Below are 14188 nucleotides of genomic sequence, written 5' to 3' on the forward strand. Positions count from 1 at the left end.
CTACGAAGCAAGTTCCATAGGACAGAGAAACTCTGTCTGGACAACCCCACCCTACCAAATATGGATTGTGTGTATTTGTGGCCCCTTGCCAACAAGCAATTCCTTTGTGTATGCTTTGAGAGAATGGGGTGGGAATATTGGTCTTCCCTTCAGTGACTGGCCCTGTCTGTCCTTGCAAGTGAATTGTATTTTCCTTGCATGTGTTCTCTAAACACAAGCTTAGTTTGGTGGGTGTTTTGCCTGGAAGAGAGTGAGTGGGTCTGTCAGTTTCCAACTTGATACTTCTCTGAGTTTCAAAAATGTGATTCTCATTGTCACCTGTTCTTCATGTGAGATATCAGTCGTTACTGTGCATTAGAGATACACTGTTTGAATCACGATGGATGCCCACACCTCTCTTGGGACTGTAGAGAAACAATCAGAACATATACAAAATTACTGCGTAATTATAAATTGTGATAAACTATGGGAGAGATATGATTAGGGTGGCCAAGGAAGTTTATTTCTTCTTCTCTCTTTTTTGTTTTGAGACAAGGTCTCACTGTATATTCCTGGTTGACTGTAACTTACTATGTAGAGCAGGCAGGACTTGAACTCACAGAGATCCTCTAGCCTCTGCCTCCCAAGTGCTGTTTTAAAGGTGTGTACCACCATGCTAGGCTAAAAGATCTTTTTTTTATGGTTTATTTATCTTTATTTTATGTGCATTGGTGTGAAAGTGTCAGATCCCCTGGAACTGGATTTTCAGACAGTTGTGAGCTGCCATGCGGGTGCTGTGAATTGAACCTGGGTCCTCTGGAAGGGCAGTCAGTGTAGTCAGTGTTCTTAACCACTGAGTCATCTCTCTAGCCCCTAAAAGATCTTTTGAGATGAGATTTATTTGGAAACCAGAAGCCATGACTTGAGAAGGGACAAAGGTGACTTGCCTTGGGTGATGGGTGGACAGCAGTCCTTGTTAATCCCACTGGATGAGAGTCGAGACCATTACCCACCTTTTTTGGCTGAATGAGCAATCTTTACTTCATGTCACACACAGCTACTCCCTAAGGCAGGGTTTCAGAGAACAGTTCCAGAAACAGGAGAAATGGTTTATTTGTAGCCCCCAAAACTGCAAGGCTAGGAGGCTTCTGATGTGTTTTCAGGTGGTGTAACTGGAGGTTTCTCTCTTGTCTGTCAGTTCATGAATAACCACTCTGAGGCTTAATATTATTTACAAACTGTTTGCTCTATTAGCTCAAGCTTATTATTAACTAGCTCTTAAAACTTAAATTAACCCATTTCTATTATTCTATATTTTACCACAAGGCCCGTGGCTTATTACCTCACGCCCCACTTCTCTGGCTGTTGGCATCTCTCTGACTCCACCTTCTTTTCCTTTATCTTTGCTTGGATTTCCTGCATGGCTCTATTCTGCCTGGTATTGGTCAAATTAGCTTCTTTCTTAACCAATGGTAATAAAACATAGTCACAGCATACAGAGAGACATCCCATATCAGGGTGGTGAATGAAAAAAAGAAAAAAAGAGTGGAGCTGAACATGACTGCTCCTAGGTGTGGTGGAGGAGAAAGTTTATTATAGATTAAAGGAAGAGACCAGTCAAAGGCAGGAACATCTGCGAGAGTCCATTGTGGATGTGACCCTGAACCTTACAAGAAGAGGGGGAGGGGGAAACCAGGTACAGCAGTCAGGAGGCTCTGCAGAGCAGATGAAAAGGCCAGGTAACCAAATGGTTGAATTATATAGGGAAGGGCAGCTGGGAGAAGTTTGGGGTAGAAGGCAGGGTGTAGAACAAAGTTTCTGTCCCACCTGGTTCCACAGCCACTCAGTTCCAAAGAAATACACAGAGGCTTATGTTAATTATAAACTGTTTGGCCTATTAGCTCAGGCTTATTATTAACTTTTTTTTTTGTATTTTTTCGAGACAGGGTTTCTCTGTAGCTTTGGAGACTGTCCTGTAACTAGCTCTTGTAGACCAGGCTGGTCTCGAACTCACAAAGATCCACCTGCCTCTGCCTCCTGAGTGCTGGGATTAAAGGCTGCACCACCACCACCCGACCTATTATTTTTTTTAAATATTTGTTTATTTGTTATGTATACAATATTCTGTCTGTGTGTATGTCTGCAGGCCAGAAGAGAGCACCAGACTCCATTACAGATGGTTGTGAGCCACTATGTGGTTGCTGGGAATTGAACTCAGGACCTTTGGAAGAGCAGGCAATGCTCTTAACCTCCGAGCCATCTCTCCAGCCCCCACCCGACCTATTATTAACTCCTACAAATTAAATTAACCTGTAATTCTTGTCTATGTTTAGCCACCACGTCACCTGGTACTTTTTTCAGTGTAACATGTTCATCTTCTTCCTCTGCATCTGGGTGGCAACTAAAGACTGAGGTTTTCCTCTTCCCAGAATTCTATTCTGGATGCCCTGCCTATACTTTCTGCCTGGCTACTTGTAGTGGGAGCTGTGGGCTGTGTTCCTGCCACCCCAGCTCCTGATTGCCTGGCTAGCTTATGCCCCGAAATAACAACACACAAATTGTATTCTTTTAAACATTGCTTGGCCCATTAGCTCTAGCCCTTACTGGCTAATTCTCATATCCCGATCAACCCATCTCTAATAATCTGTGTAGCACTAGTCTTACCGGGAAAGATTCAGCATGTCTGACCTGGCGGCTTGCTTCATCACGTCTGCCCCAGAGAGGAGAGCTATCGAGTCTGCCCGGGAGAGGGGAGCATGGCGTCTGAGCTCACTCCCTCTTCCTCCCAGCATTCTGTTCTGTTTACTCCACCCACCTATGTTCTAACCTATGAGGGCCAAGCAGTTTCTTTATTATTTAACCAATGACCTTCCTCCATCAGCTACTGGCCAATCAGCATTTTATTAAACCAATAAGAGTGACAAATCTTTACAGGTATAAGAGTATTATCCCACAGCAGCAGGCATACCAGTCGGGAGGCCCCTGTAACAGGCAAGGACTGGAAAGCAGGGAGACCTGGTGACCAGTATCCACTTAGATGTGTTAATAAACACCTCAGCTGTGTTCCTGAGACCCTGGTGGCCAGTATCCACTTAGATGTGTTAATAAACGCCTCAGCTGTGTTGACCCTGGTGGCCAGTATCCACTTAGATGTGTTAATAAACACCTCAGCTGTGTTCCTGAGTTTGAGACTTACCAGCTGGAGGTCAGGATATAGGCTCTGCAGCGTGTACTTTAGTATTAAAATACATATTTGCAACAGAGGACAGGGAGATTGAAAATTCTTAGATCAGACATGTAGACAAGAACTTGACATGTAACTGGCTTTGGGAGTCAGGATATAAGCAGTGTTTAAAGCCTCAAGCTTAGCTGGCTAGAGAGATGGTTCAGCAGTTAAACACACTGGCTCCTCTCCCAAAGGGCCGATTCAATTCCCATCACCTATCTGACACATACATGCAGGCAAAACACCCATGCACATAAAAAATAAATAAAACCTCAAGCTTAGGCTGGAGAGATGGCTTCATGGCTTCGCAGGTAAAAGTACATGCAGCACAAGCCTGGCAAGGAGAACCAACTCCTGAATCTTGTCCTACGGGCTCCACACATGTGCCAAGGCACATAGTTGATCACACACATACTTTAAAAAGGAAATTCAAGTTTAGCATACCCCTAAGGGTTAATCTCTAGTCTTCTGCATCCTCAGGCAAAAAACAAGCCATACTAAGGACCTGGCTCCAGGGAATGTTCTAGCAGCCTAGATGTGTGGGACTAGGGAGGGCACTGGACCTGAGGGCTTCATCACCTGCCACCTGTTGGGCCTGGAGGACGTGGGGGCCGAAGGAGAGCAAAGAAAGGGAGGTGAGCAGGCAGTGGGATGGACATGCCTTTGCAGGCGCTGGTCCAGGAGAAAAGGCAAGAGGTTTTAGATACAAGGGAGGACAGGTCTGAGCGGATCTGGCTGGCATAGCATGGGCTGGGCAAGTAATCAGGCAGTACACAGAGAAGTCTTTGAGAAGTTGCAACGCAGTTTGGCTGGAGACAGGAAAAGAAGATTCTACTCAGAGGCAGTAAGCCTCAGTTTAGCAAGGCGGCTGCGCCTAGCACGCACTCTGGGCTCTTGGAAACCACAGTTCCCAGAATGCCTTATTTCTACTTCCGGGACTGGGTGGGCCGAACTTCGGAAGTAGTTGAGAAAGCGGAGGCGCCAGAGTCTGATCGTCTGCTGGGGCTGCTTAAGGTTCTTCGCCGCCATGGGGAAGCGACAACACCAAAAGGATAAGATGTAAGTTGGGGCAGCACTTTTCGTGTCAGCCCCTCGCCATCCTGAAGGCTATCTCCTCCCCCGAAAGCCTCAGTTCTTGCTGGCGCGGTATCGCCCCTCAGCGCGGCCTCCGCGGCCGGACAACCTCACTTCTGGGGATTGCCTCTGCCGCTTCCCTTTCTACCCCTGCGTTGGTTGTCTGCCCTGCACAGCCAGGGCCACTTCGTCCTGGCTCTCGCCTGCCAGCCTACACACAGACGACAGTTTAAGACTAGTGGGCCGTACTCCATGTTCCTCTCCATTTGCGACTGTCTGCCTGTATGCTGTTTTCTGTTGTGTCTTGAAACTAGTGTATTAAGATGGTCTCCCCCAAACTGCTTGCAAGGATGCCTTTGACTTCTGTATTACCAAATCTGGTGCCAGCTCTCAGTCCTTGAGCTTCTTCCCTTTCCGAAGCCGGTCTTTAGTGGGATCGTATGTGCGCTTTGTTTTTATCTGCGTCAGTGACCTCTCTTTTCTCATTCCTCTTCTTCCCTTGTCCCAGACTTCATAGGTATTCCGTTCCTTTCTGGTTCTCAGTGGGTGATCTTTTCTAGTGGTCTAATCTCTCTTGCACTAAGCCAGCTGTTTACTCTTTACTCGATAGCTCTCTCTCAGAATTAGTAGGCCTGAAAGGAAACTCTTGATAAGTTTCACACCTTAAGCTTGCTCTCTTCCCATCCTATCCCAGTGGTTACATATTAAGTCCCTGATTTACTATACATAGACTGAAGACAATTCTCGGCCTTTCACACCAGTAGAAGCATGCGCACAGCAACTAGAGCTGTGTTAGGTCCTGCCTGGGTCCTGCTCACAACCATCCAACAGCGTCCTACCACACTGAAGGCAAATATAGAGTACTTTCTGTGATTTTTTTTTAAAGATCTATCTATCTATCTATCTATCTATCTATCTATCTATCTATCTATCTATCTATCTATCTATCTATCTATCTATCATGTATACAACATTCTGCCTCCATGTATGCCCACATGCCAGAGGAGGGTGCCAGATCTCATTATAGATGGTTGTGAGCCACCATGTGGTTGCTGGGAATTGAACTCAGGACCTTTGGAAGAGCAGTCAGTGCTCTTAACCACTGAGCCATCTCTCCAGCCCCCCACTTTCTGTGATTTTTTTTTTTTTTTTTTGGATTTTCGAGACAGAGTTTCTCCGTAGCTTTTGGTTCCTGTCCTGGAACTAGCTCTTGTAGACCAGGCTGGACTCGAACTCCCAGAGATCCGCCTGCCTCTGCCTCCCGAGTGCTGGAATTAAAGGCGTGCGCCACCACCGCCTGGCTCTGTGATCTTTAAGACTCCTTTTTGATGCAGCTACTTCTGTCTCCATCTGCTGCCCCCCCCCCGCCCCCACCTCCTCACTTGTTCCTCTAGGATCTCCTTCCTGGAACACATTCAGCTTTTCCTGCCCCCGGTCTCAGTAAGGGCTTCCCCAGATCTTTGTCAGCCTAGCTCTTTCTCATTGTCAGGTCTTTTCTAAGTCCAGTTCATCTCTTTCTGGGCAAGGCCATGTTGATGCTTATCTTTCTTCCTCTTGTGCTTATCATTCTGTGTCTGCCACTCAGCTGCTTCATGTGCACCTGTCAAGTGAGGGGCAGTTCTGTCAGGTTTTCCGGGAGGGGAGCCAGTAATATTCTCTGTCTTCCTTAGGTACATCACCTGCGCTGAGTACACGCACTTCTATGGCGGTAGGAAGCCAGGTAAGGATGCTGGTGCTACTGAGGAATGTATACAGTGATCCAGAACAACGGATAAGAACCAGAACACTGACATTACAGTGTATAACTGGAGAATCCAGAGTCCAGAAAAGAATATGTATATTCAGCATAGTAGAGTATACTTACCTGAGTGGAGAGTTTTAAAAATATAATTTAACATGGCTTTTCTTTTAGGAAGCGCTATAAATGTTTCTTTATAGGAAGAAAAAAGGAACGGTAGTACCCAGAGTTGTCAAGAAAGAAACGACGTGGTCTTTTTTTTTTTTTTTTTAATTTATTTTATGTGCATTGGTGTTTTGCCTGCATGTGTGTCTGTATGAGGGTGCCAGATCCTCTGGAACTGGGGTTACAGACAGTTGTGAGCTGCCGTGTGAGTGCTGGGAATTGAACTCAGGTCCTCTGGAAGAACAGCCAGTGCTCTTAACCATTGAGCCATCTCTCCAGCCATCAGGATATATATATATATACACACATCTATATAATTTATTTTTTTGAGACAGGGTTTCTCTGTGTAGCTTTGGCTGTCCTGGAACCCATTCTATAGACTAGGCTGGCTTCAAACTCACAGACATCTGCCTATATGTCTCCCAGGTGCTGGGATTAAAGGTATGCATCACTATCACCTGACTTTTTTTTTTTTTTTTAATAATAGTCTTGCTGAGCGGTGGTGGCGCACACCTTTAATCCCAGCTCTCAGGAGGCAGAGGCAGGTGGATCTCTGTGAGTTTGAGGCCAACCTGTTCTACATGAGCAAGTTCCAGGACAGGCTCCAAAGCTACAGAGAAACCCTGTCTCAAAAAAATAAATAAAATAAAATATAGTCTTAAGTAGCTCAGACTGACCTTGAACTGAAGATTGTTCTGTTTCTGCCTCACAGGTGTAAGCCACTGTGCCTGTGACAGTTGTTAGTAAAAAAAAAACTTAGGCCAGGTGTGGTGGTGCATGCCTTTAATCCTTGAACTCAGGTCCTCTGAGCCATCTTTTTTTTTTTAGGCCCCCAATAAAATATTCTTTCTTTTTTGGTTTTTCAAGACAGGTTTTTGGTTTTTTTTTTTTTTTTTTGGTGTGTGTGTGTGTAAGTGTGTGTAAGTAAGTGTAATCCTGGCTGTCCTGGAGGCTGTCCTGGAACTCATTTTGTAGGCCAGGCTGGCCTCAAACTCACAGAGATCTGCCTGCCTCTGTCTCCTGAGTGCTGGGACTAAAGGTGTGCACCACCACTGTCCTGCTACCAAGATTCTTAACCCAGGCCTGGCGGTGTCGCTTGGTGATGCACCTAGCACAGAGCATGTACAAGGCCCTGGGTCTGCTCTCCAGCAGCAACAAAAAAGTTAAGACATGGTGATGTAGTTCTAGTGGTAGGTGCACACAGCTGAAATATTTCCCAAACAAGCTTTCTGGTTTTTATTTTATTTAAACAGATATCACACGGACAAGTTTTCGCCGCTTACCTTTTGACCACTGTAGGTAAGACCTTTAAAAGGCTTCTGTTTTATTTTGGTTATCATCTCTCCAAATGTGTGTGTTTTATTTTTTATTTTTTAACACATATGTATAGAATTACATGTGTATTTCTTGTTTTTTGGATTTATTTATTCACATATATGTGTGCTCTGTCTTCATGCACAGAATCAGAGGCAGCAGATCTCACTATATATGGTTGTGAGCAACCATGTAGTTGCTGTGAATTGAACTTAGGACCTCTGGAAGAGCAATAATGCTCTTAACCACTGAGCCATCTCTCTAGCCTCTGTGTGTGTGTTTTAAGATAGGGTCTTTTAACTCTGTAACTTGGGCTGGCCTTGAACTCCTAATTCTCCTGCTTCTACCTCTCAAGAATTAGAATTACTATACTTGCATCTGGAGTGTTTTTGCATAGACAGTTGATCGTCTTTGATCTGAAAAATCCAAAATTTAAAATATCTCCAAATCCAACCCTTTTTAAGCCTAGAAAGTCAGAATTTTAACATGCACAATCTGTGTGAACTTGACTCTTTGAGATGTGTTCAGAATTTTCTCTGTGCCTTTCAAGATAACTTGAGTGGGAGAAAGCAGACCAGCCATGAGGCCAGTACATGGGTATTTTCTGGTTACTGTGTGTGTGGTTACCAGTTTTGCTTTTTACTACAATCTTCTGAGTCTGAGTGGACCCTGTGGCTAAGCTTACTTTATGTCTGGGAGGACAAGTGCCTGGAAGAGTAGCATAGCCCTGGGATGGCGTATGGCCCGGATGGTCTGACTTGCGGCTGTGCCTGTGGTGCCCTATTTTGTTCAGATTGTAAGCAGCTGTACGTGAGCAATAGTGATGATTCTGGCAGGTCCCTTCCTTCCCTGGGACTCAGGTACTGGTGGGAAGGGGAGGGTAGCCAGATGCTGAGCCGTCAGGTGTTGCTTTGGGGCATATTGGTATCTGGACAGGGGACTGCTGGGGAAGCAGTCCTAGACAAGGACCCAGCCATCTCCTTATGCTGTTCTCTCAGGGTAAGTCGGGGAGGGAGGGAAGGCTGGTGTGGTTGGCGTCCTTCCCTCCAAGCGCTACTCTGAAGGTCAGGTGACCAAGTGGGAGCCTGTCAGTGAGAAAGGGAGGGAGGCTGCAGCCATGCTTCCACTCTTGGGTCTAGCACCTCTGGAGGCCTCTGACTCCACGACTCCACTGCAGATTGGGTGGAGAACACAGCCCTTCAGGGTGTGCTGGGGAGTGAGCTCTCCACCAGAGTCTTGAACTGGCCCTGTTCTGCTCCACCTACTTACTGGCTAGTTAAAGTCAAAGTTGATTTTGTTGTTGGTGTTGGTTTTTTGCTTTTTTTTTTTTTTTTTTTTGGACAGGGTTTCTCTGTGTATCCATGGCTGTCCTGGAATTTGCCTTCAAACTCAGAGATCCACCTGCCTCTGCTTCTCAAGTGCTAGAAGGTGTGTGCCATCACCACCCTGCCATTTTTTTTTTTTTTTTTTTTTTAAACATAGAGTCTATGCTGTTCTGTTTCTGTGGATTTGAAATTCACTATGTAGACCAGACTGGCCTCTAACTGAAGAAGATCCACCCGCTCTGCCTCCCAGGTGCTAGATTTAAAGGCTTGAGACCATCACAAGAAAGCTAGGAAAGCAGCTGCATGGACTCTGTTCGCCGGCAGATGCTGCATGTGGAAACGATTAGGGCAGTTGAGGCTGCTGTAGAACTCTCCACCTCCGAGCTTCAGAAATTCCCAGGGATTCAGCTTTTCCTTGACTGTGTTCCCAGCACACGAGTGGTGCAGGCACAGACCACGGTGGCCTCATCAAATCTTGGCATGGGGCCGGGCGGTGGTGGCGCACGCCTTTAATCCCAGCACTCGGGAGGCAGAGGCAGGAGGATCTCTGTGAGTTCGAGACCAGCCTGGTCTACAAGAGCTAGTTCCAGGACAGGCTCCAAAACCACAGAGAAACCTTGTCTCGAAAAACCAAAAAAAAAAAAAAAAAATAATAATAATGTAAAAATCTTGGCATGGGGAAGGGTGGCTCTTGGGACGAAAGCTCGGTTTGCCTGCTCTGTGAGGATCTGGAGAGGGAATTGCAGGCCTGCTTCCTCAGGACCAACACAACCTCTTTTTGACTTGAATCTGACAACAAAACCTGGAAGAGAAGTCCGGTGCTGAGGCACCAGGTCCCGCGGCACCTCTTGATGATGTGTCCTTAGTGGTGTGGCGTGTCAGTGCCGAGCACACTTGGAACTGCTGGGAAGGTTGTTGGAACTGTAGCATGCTTAGTGTTCCCGGAAGCTCACCAGACTTCTCTGTCCTTTTCAGTCTCTCCCTGCAGCCTTTTGTCTACCCAGTCTGCACTCCAGAAGGTGTTGTCTTTGATTTGCTGTGAGTTTCCTCTTGAATTTTTAAATTTCTTTTTATTTGTGGGGTGTGCATGCGTGCATGTGTCTGTGTGTGTCCATGTCTGTGTTTGCATGTTTGTGCCCGAGTATGTGGTGTGTGTATGTGCAGCAGTGTATGTGGAGGCCAGCGGTTGAACTCAGCCGTCTTTGTTGTTCTCCACCTTATGTTTTTGAGGCAGGACCTTGTTAGGGAACTTGCAGTGTCAGCTAGGCTGGCTGACAAGCATCTCCCAGGGTTTGCCTGTCTCAGTGCCTCCAGTCCCTACTGAAGTTACAGATGAGTGCTGTCTTTTCTGGATTTTTTGGAATCCAAATCTCAGGTTTTTGTGCTCGCATGAGAAGTGCTTTGTCCCTGCACTATCTCCCAGCACTGTCTTGATTGAACAGATACTGTAGGGTCGTTGACACCTAGTAGAGAAAGGAGTGTTGAGTTTATGGCTCTAAGCAGGGACAGAGTCACCAAAGTCTTGTCCCTAGAAACTTCCTGAGATCTAGGCGAGCCTCTTTGGGAATTGGGAGGGACAGGCAGGGGACATGGCAGAAGTGCCCTGTGACCGCTAGCAGGCAGAATTAGCTGACAGATGCTGTTGCCACTGCTTAAAATGGAGATGAGTCCTCCTACCATGTTTTAGTGACCAGCTGGTCACCCGTCTGTTGTTGCTGTGGAGCAGTGATGACTGGATATATCTGCTTAATGAAAGCAGAGCTGTAATGAAGGCGCACACTTCCAGCATTACATTCTGAAGCATTAGACCCTATTTTATGTGTCAACATATGTTAGCTTTGTTTTATATTTCAAGCTTGTTTTAGATTCTAAAATATTTTCTAAAATTTAGAAAAATATAAAATACTTCAATAGATCATTTTACCATAAAGAGCCCACTGTTCAGGATCATCACTATGAATGCTTATGCCTTCTGGACCCTGTATAGAGATTTATCTATTTGAGGAGGGGGAGGTCTCATTGTGTTGTCCTGGCATTGAATTCTTGGGTTCTAGTGATTTCCTGCCTTCATCTCATAAGTAACCAGGCTCACACAATGGGTGGCTTATCACCATGCGTGGCTGCAGGTATAATTTCTGATGCTGACCTAGTGCTTTGTATAGGCATGCTAACATCTGTTTGCTCTTCTGCCTAGTTAAAGTTCTTGTTTATGCGGAACTTCCATGAAACTCCTGCAGACACTGAGTGGAGCTCAGTGGGGACACTGTATGCACAAGCATGTGTTCAGGCTCCAGTACCAGAACACACCACGTCACCGACCGTGTGTGGGAACACATGACCTACAGGTGCACCCACTCTGGAAGGTGTTCTTCCCTTCTGTGGGGAAGTGCAGCCTGCTTACAGCTCACCTGGAAACAGCCCTAGGGCTTCCAGGTTGTCACTGGCAGCACCTACTGGTGACTTTTTTTTAAACATTTATTTATTCATTTATTTATTTTTAAATATTTATTTATTATGTATACAGTGCTCTGCCTGCCTGTATCCCTGCAGGTCAGAAGAGGGCACCAGATCTCATTACAGATGGTTGTGAGCCACCATGTGGTTGCTGGGAATTGAACTCAGGACCTCTAGAAGAGTGGCCAGTGCTCTTAACCTCTGAGCCATCTCTCTAGCCCCTTTAAGATTTATTTTTATTTCATGTGTGTGGATGTTTTGCCTGTATGTGTGTGCACCACATTTGTGCAGTGCCTGTGGGAGCTGGGAGAGGACATTGGGTACTCTGAAACTGGAGTTCCATATAGATAGCTGTTACTGCCATGTCATGTGGATGCTGGGAGCTCAGACGACCACATGCTCTTAATTGCTGAGCCATCTCTATAGCGCCCTAGTGACAGTTTTTGTTCTCTCCCATCAGGAACATTGTTCCATGGCTTAAGAAGTATGGTACCAATCCCAGCAATGGAGAGGTAGGTGGTCACGCAGGTACTTGTTGCCGTGTAGCTGTGCCCTGCCCTTGCTTTGTCCTTGCAGTTGTCATGTCTTCAGTGGAGAACTGCTCACAGGGCCTGGGATGACAGTCCTCTGCTTTCCAGAAGTGTTGCCTCTGTATTTGCAGATTCTGTGTTCTTAGATTCAATCAACCATGCTCAAAAAGAAGTAATTGTGGAAAAATTGTATCTGTATTGAATATCTATATACTTTTTCTTGTCATTGTTTACTAAACAGTATCAGATAGTAATTTGTGTAGGATTTATATTGTAATAGATAGCAAGCAGTCTAGAGATGTTTTAAAGTTGGTGAGAGGGTACACATAGGTTACATTCAAATGCTACATCATTTTGAGATTAGGGTACTGTGGAGTCTTGGTACTGGTCTCCTGTGAATGTACACCGTTCATTATATCTTTGCTTGAGTCAGGGTCTTATTGTGTAGCCCAGGCTGTCTTCTCACTCACTGCATTCCTGCCTTAGCTTCCAGGCCTGGCTGTCTGTGTTTTCTCTTGAGTTTGATCAGAGTTGGTGACTCATCTGTATCTTGCTTTATGTGCTTTTCAAGGTGCTGGTAAGTCTCAAGGGTGTCCGTACAGAAAGCACTCTCTTTTAGAAAGGATGGGTTTTTACACTTGTTTGCTTGTGAGTGTATGTGTAAGTATGTAGGCATATCTGTGTAAGTGCACATGCCATGGCACAGGGTCAGAGGGCAGCTCCTCCCACCATATGGGTTCTAGTGATCTAACTCAGGGTATCAGACTTGGTGGCAAGTGACTTTACCTGCTGAGCCATCATTGGTATCGTGTCTGTCTTTGTGACTGAATCGTACTGAATCCTCTGTCACAGCAAAAGTGCAGGAATGGCTCCATGCACATTTTCTTGAACACACAGCAATATTCTTCTAGGACTGCAGAGTCAAAAGAAGGTGCATTGTCAGTTTCCATAGTTACTGGCCAACTGCCATTCAAAACTGTTATACATTTTAAGCCTTTAGCCACACTGCAAGAAGAAAATGCTTCTTTCCCATATCTTTGACAAATCAAAGGTATTTTTGTTTTTGTTTTTTGAGACAGGGTTTCTCTGTAGCCTTGACTGTCCTGGAACTCACTCTGTAAATCAGACTGACCTCAAACTCAAAATATTTGCCTGCCTCTACCTCCTGAGTGCTAGGATTAACCTCAAACTCAAAATATTTGCCTGCCTCTACCTCCTGAGTGCTAGGATTAAAGGCGTGTGCCATCCTCACCTGGCAGGTTTTTTTTTTTTTTTTTAAGGGACGAAAGAAAAGTTGTTCTTGCCTTTAATCCCAGCTCTTCAGAAACAGCAGTAGGTAGATTTCTGTGAGTTTGAGCTCAACCTGGTCTACAGAGCGAGTCCCAGGACAGCCAACAGTAGTTCGCGGTTACAATTGTCGCTAGCTTATTCTCTAGCCTCACTTTTTACACATCTTAATTGGCCTCTGGCCCTTTGGTCCCTTTGTGTCTTAGAGGTCCGTCTCCTTTCCTTCCGTGGCCTGGTTCTTCATCTCTTCAGTTGTCCCTGCTAAGAAGGCCTCAACTTTGTGTATGCTGGGCCCAACATGGGGATGGGGCAGGCAGGTCAGGTGTGTGTCATTTAAATGATGCAGAGAGGAATGGCAAGGAAAGAGGGAGGATAGGTGACTGAGGAAGTCTCTGGGGAGCTGCTGTCATGTTCAGTCCTGAGGATGAGACGTAATGATATTTAGATGCCATCCTGGGGAGCCTTGCTGGCCCTGGACTTACTCTGGTGGATTGGATGCCCAATAGGGTCATGACCTGACCTGTATTGAGGATAGGTCTGGTTTTGTCAGGAAGGTGCTCTCAGGAGCTTGGTGGCCCCAGGGAGATCTGCTGGGGATCATGCATTTGTCTGGGTGAGAGATGCTGTCTACATTTGACCAGGCTGAAGGTAGAGGGAAGGAGAGCTGTAGACTGGGCCAGCTGGATGTTTAAGGTGTTGAGTCTGAGTCCTGTCCTTAGGGCAGTAGGGATCTTAGCAGTCACTTAGTACTGTGATTTTGGGGGACTGGCCACAGTTCAGCAAGAGCTTCCTGAGCAGTTGTCACTGTCCTGATCGGCAATGAGGGCCAGTGGAGCCTGGTTCTCAGTGCAGGCAGGATCTGAAGCCAGGCCATTGCACTGCTGCCGACAGCGTGGCCCCATCTTCACTTGATCACCTCCATGGAAGCCCTGTTTGAAGGAAGGTTTCTGGGGCCTACAAACTTTGGGGGAACATTTTCAACCCAGTCCAGGGAACTTTGAATGTATTTAGTCTGTGACTCTGCCTCTCCTGTTAGAGTAGATCATGTTGCCCCTTCACTTCCTCTGCCTGGGACAGGAGCTCCCTTGGCAAGAAG

The 14188-nt window shown here is 46.0% G+C and overlaps 1 protein-coding gene across 5 annotated transcripts in view; it reads left to right on the forward strand.

Moving 5' to 3' along the window:
- Window positions 1–4174: 4174 nt before the first annotated feature.
- Window positions 4175–14188, forward strand: part of Ppil2 (peptidylprolyl isomerase like 2) — a 28868-nt gene continuing 18854 nt past the window's right edge. For 4 of the 5 annotated variants that reach the window (XM_057763666.1, XM_057763664.1, XM_057763665.1 and 1 more), the window contains exons 1-5: window positions 4175–4264; window positions 5950–5999; window positions 7436–7481; window positions 9797–9859; window positions 11736–11787. In XM_057763666.1, coding sequence (XP_057619649.1) covers window positions 4233–4264; window positions 5950–5999; window positions 7436–7481; window positions 9797–9859; window positions 11736–11787 — 243 coding nt within the window. In that variant the 5' untranslated portion in view covers window positions 4175–4232. Of the gene's footprint in view, window positions 4265–5949; window positions 6000–7435; window positions 7482–9794; window positions 9860–11735; window positions 11788–14188 lie in introns of those variants that run through there. The other variant, XM_057763668.1, reaches the window with a different exon arrangement.

This window comes from Chionomys nivalis, chromosome 3 (assembly GCF_950005125.1).
Source record: "Chionomys nivalis chromosome 3, mChiNiv1.1, whole genome shotgun sequence".
Taxonomy (NCBI): Eukaryota; Metazoa; Chordata; class Mammalia; order Rodentia; family Cricetidae; genus Chionomys; species Chionomys nivalis.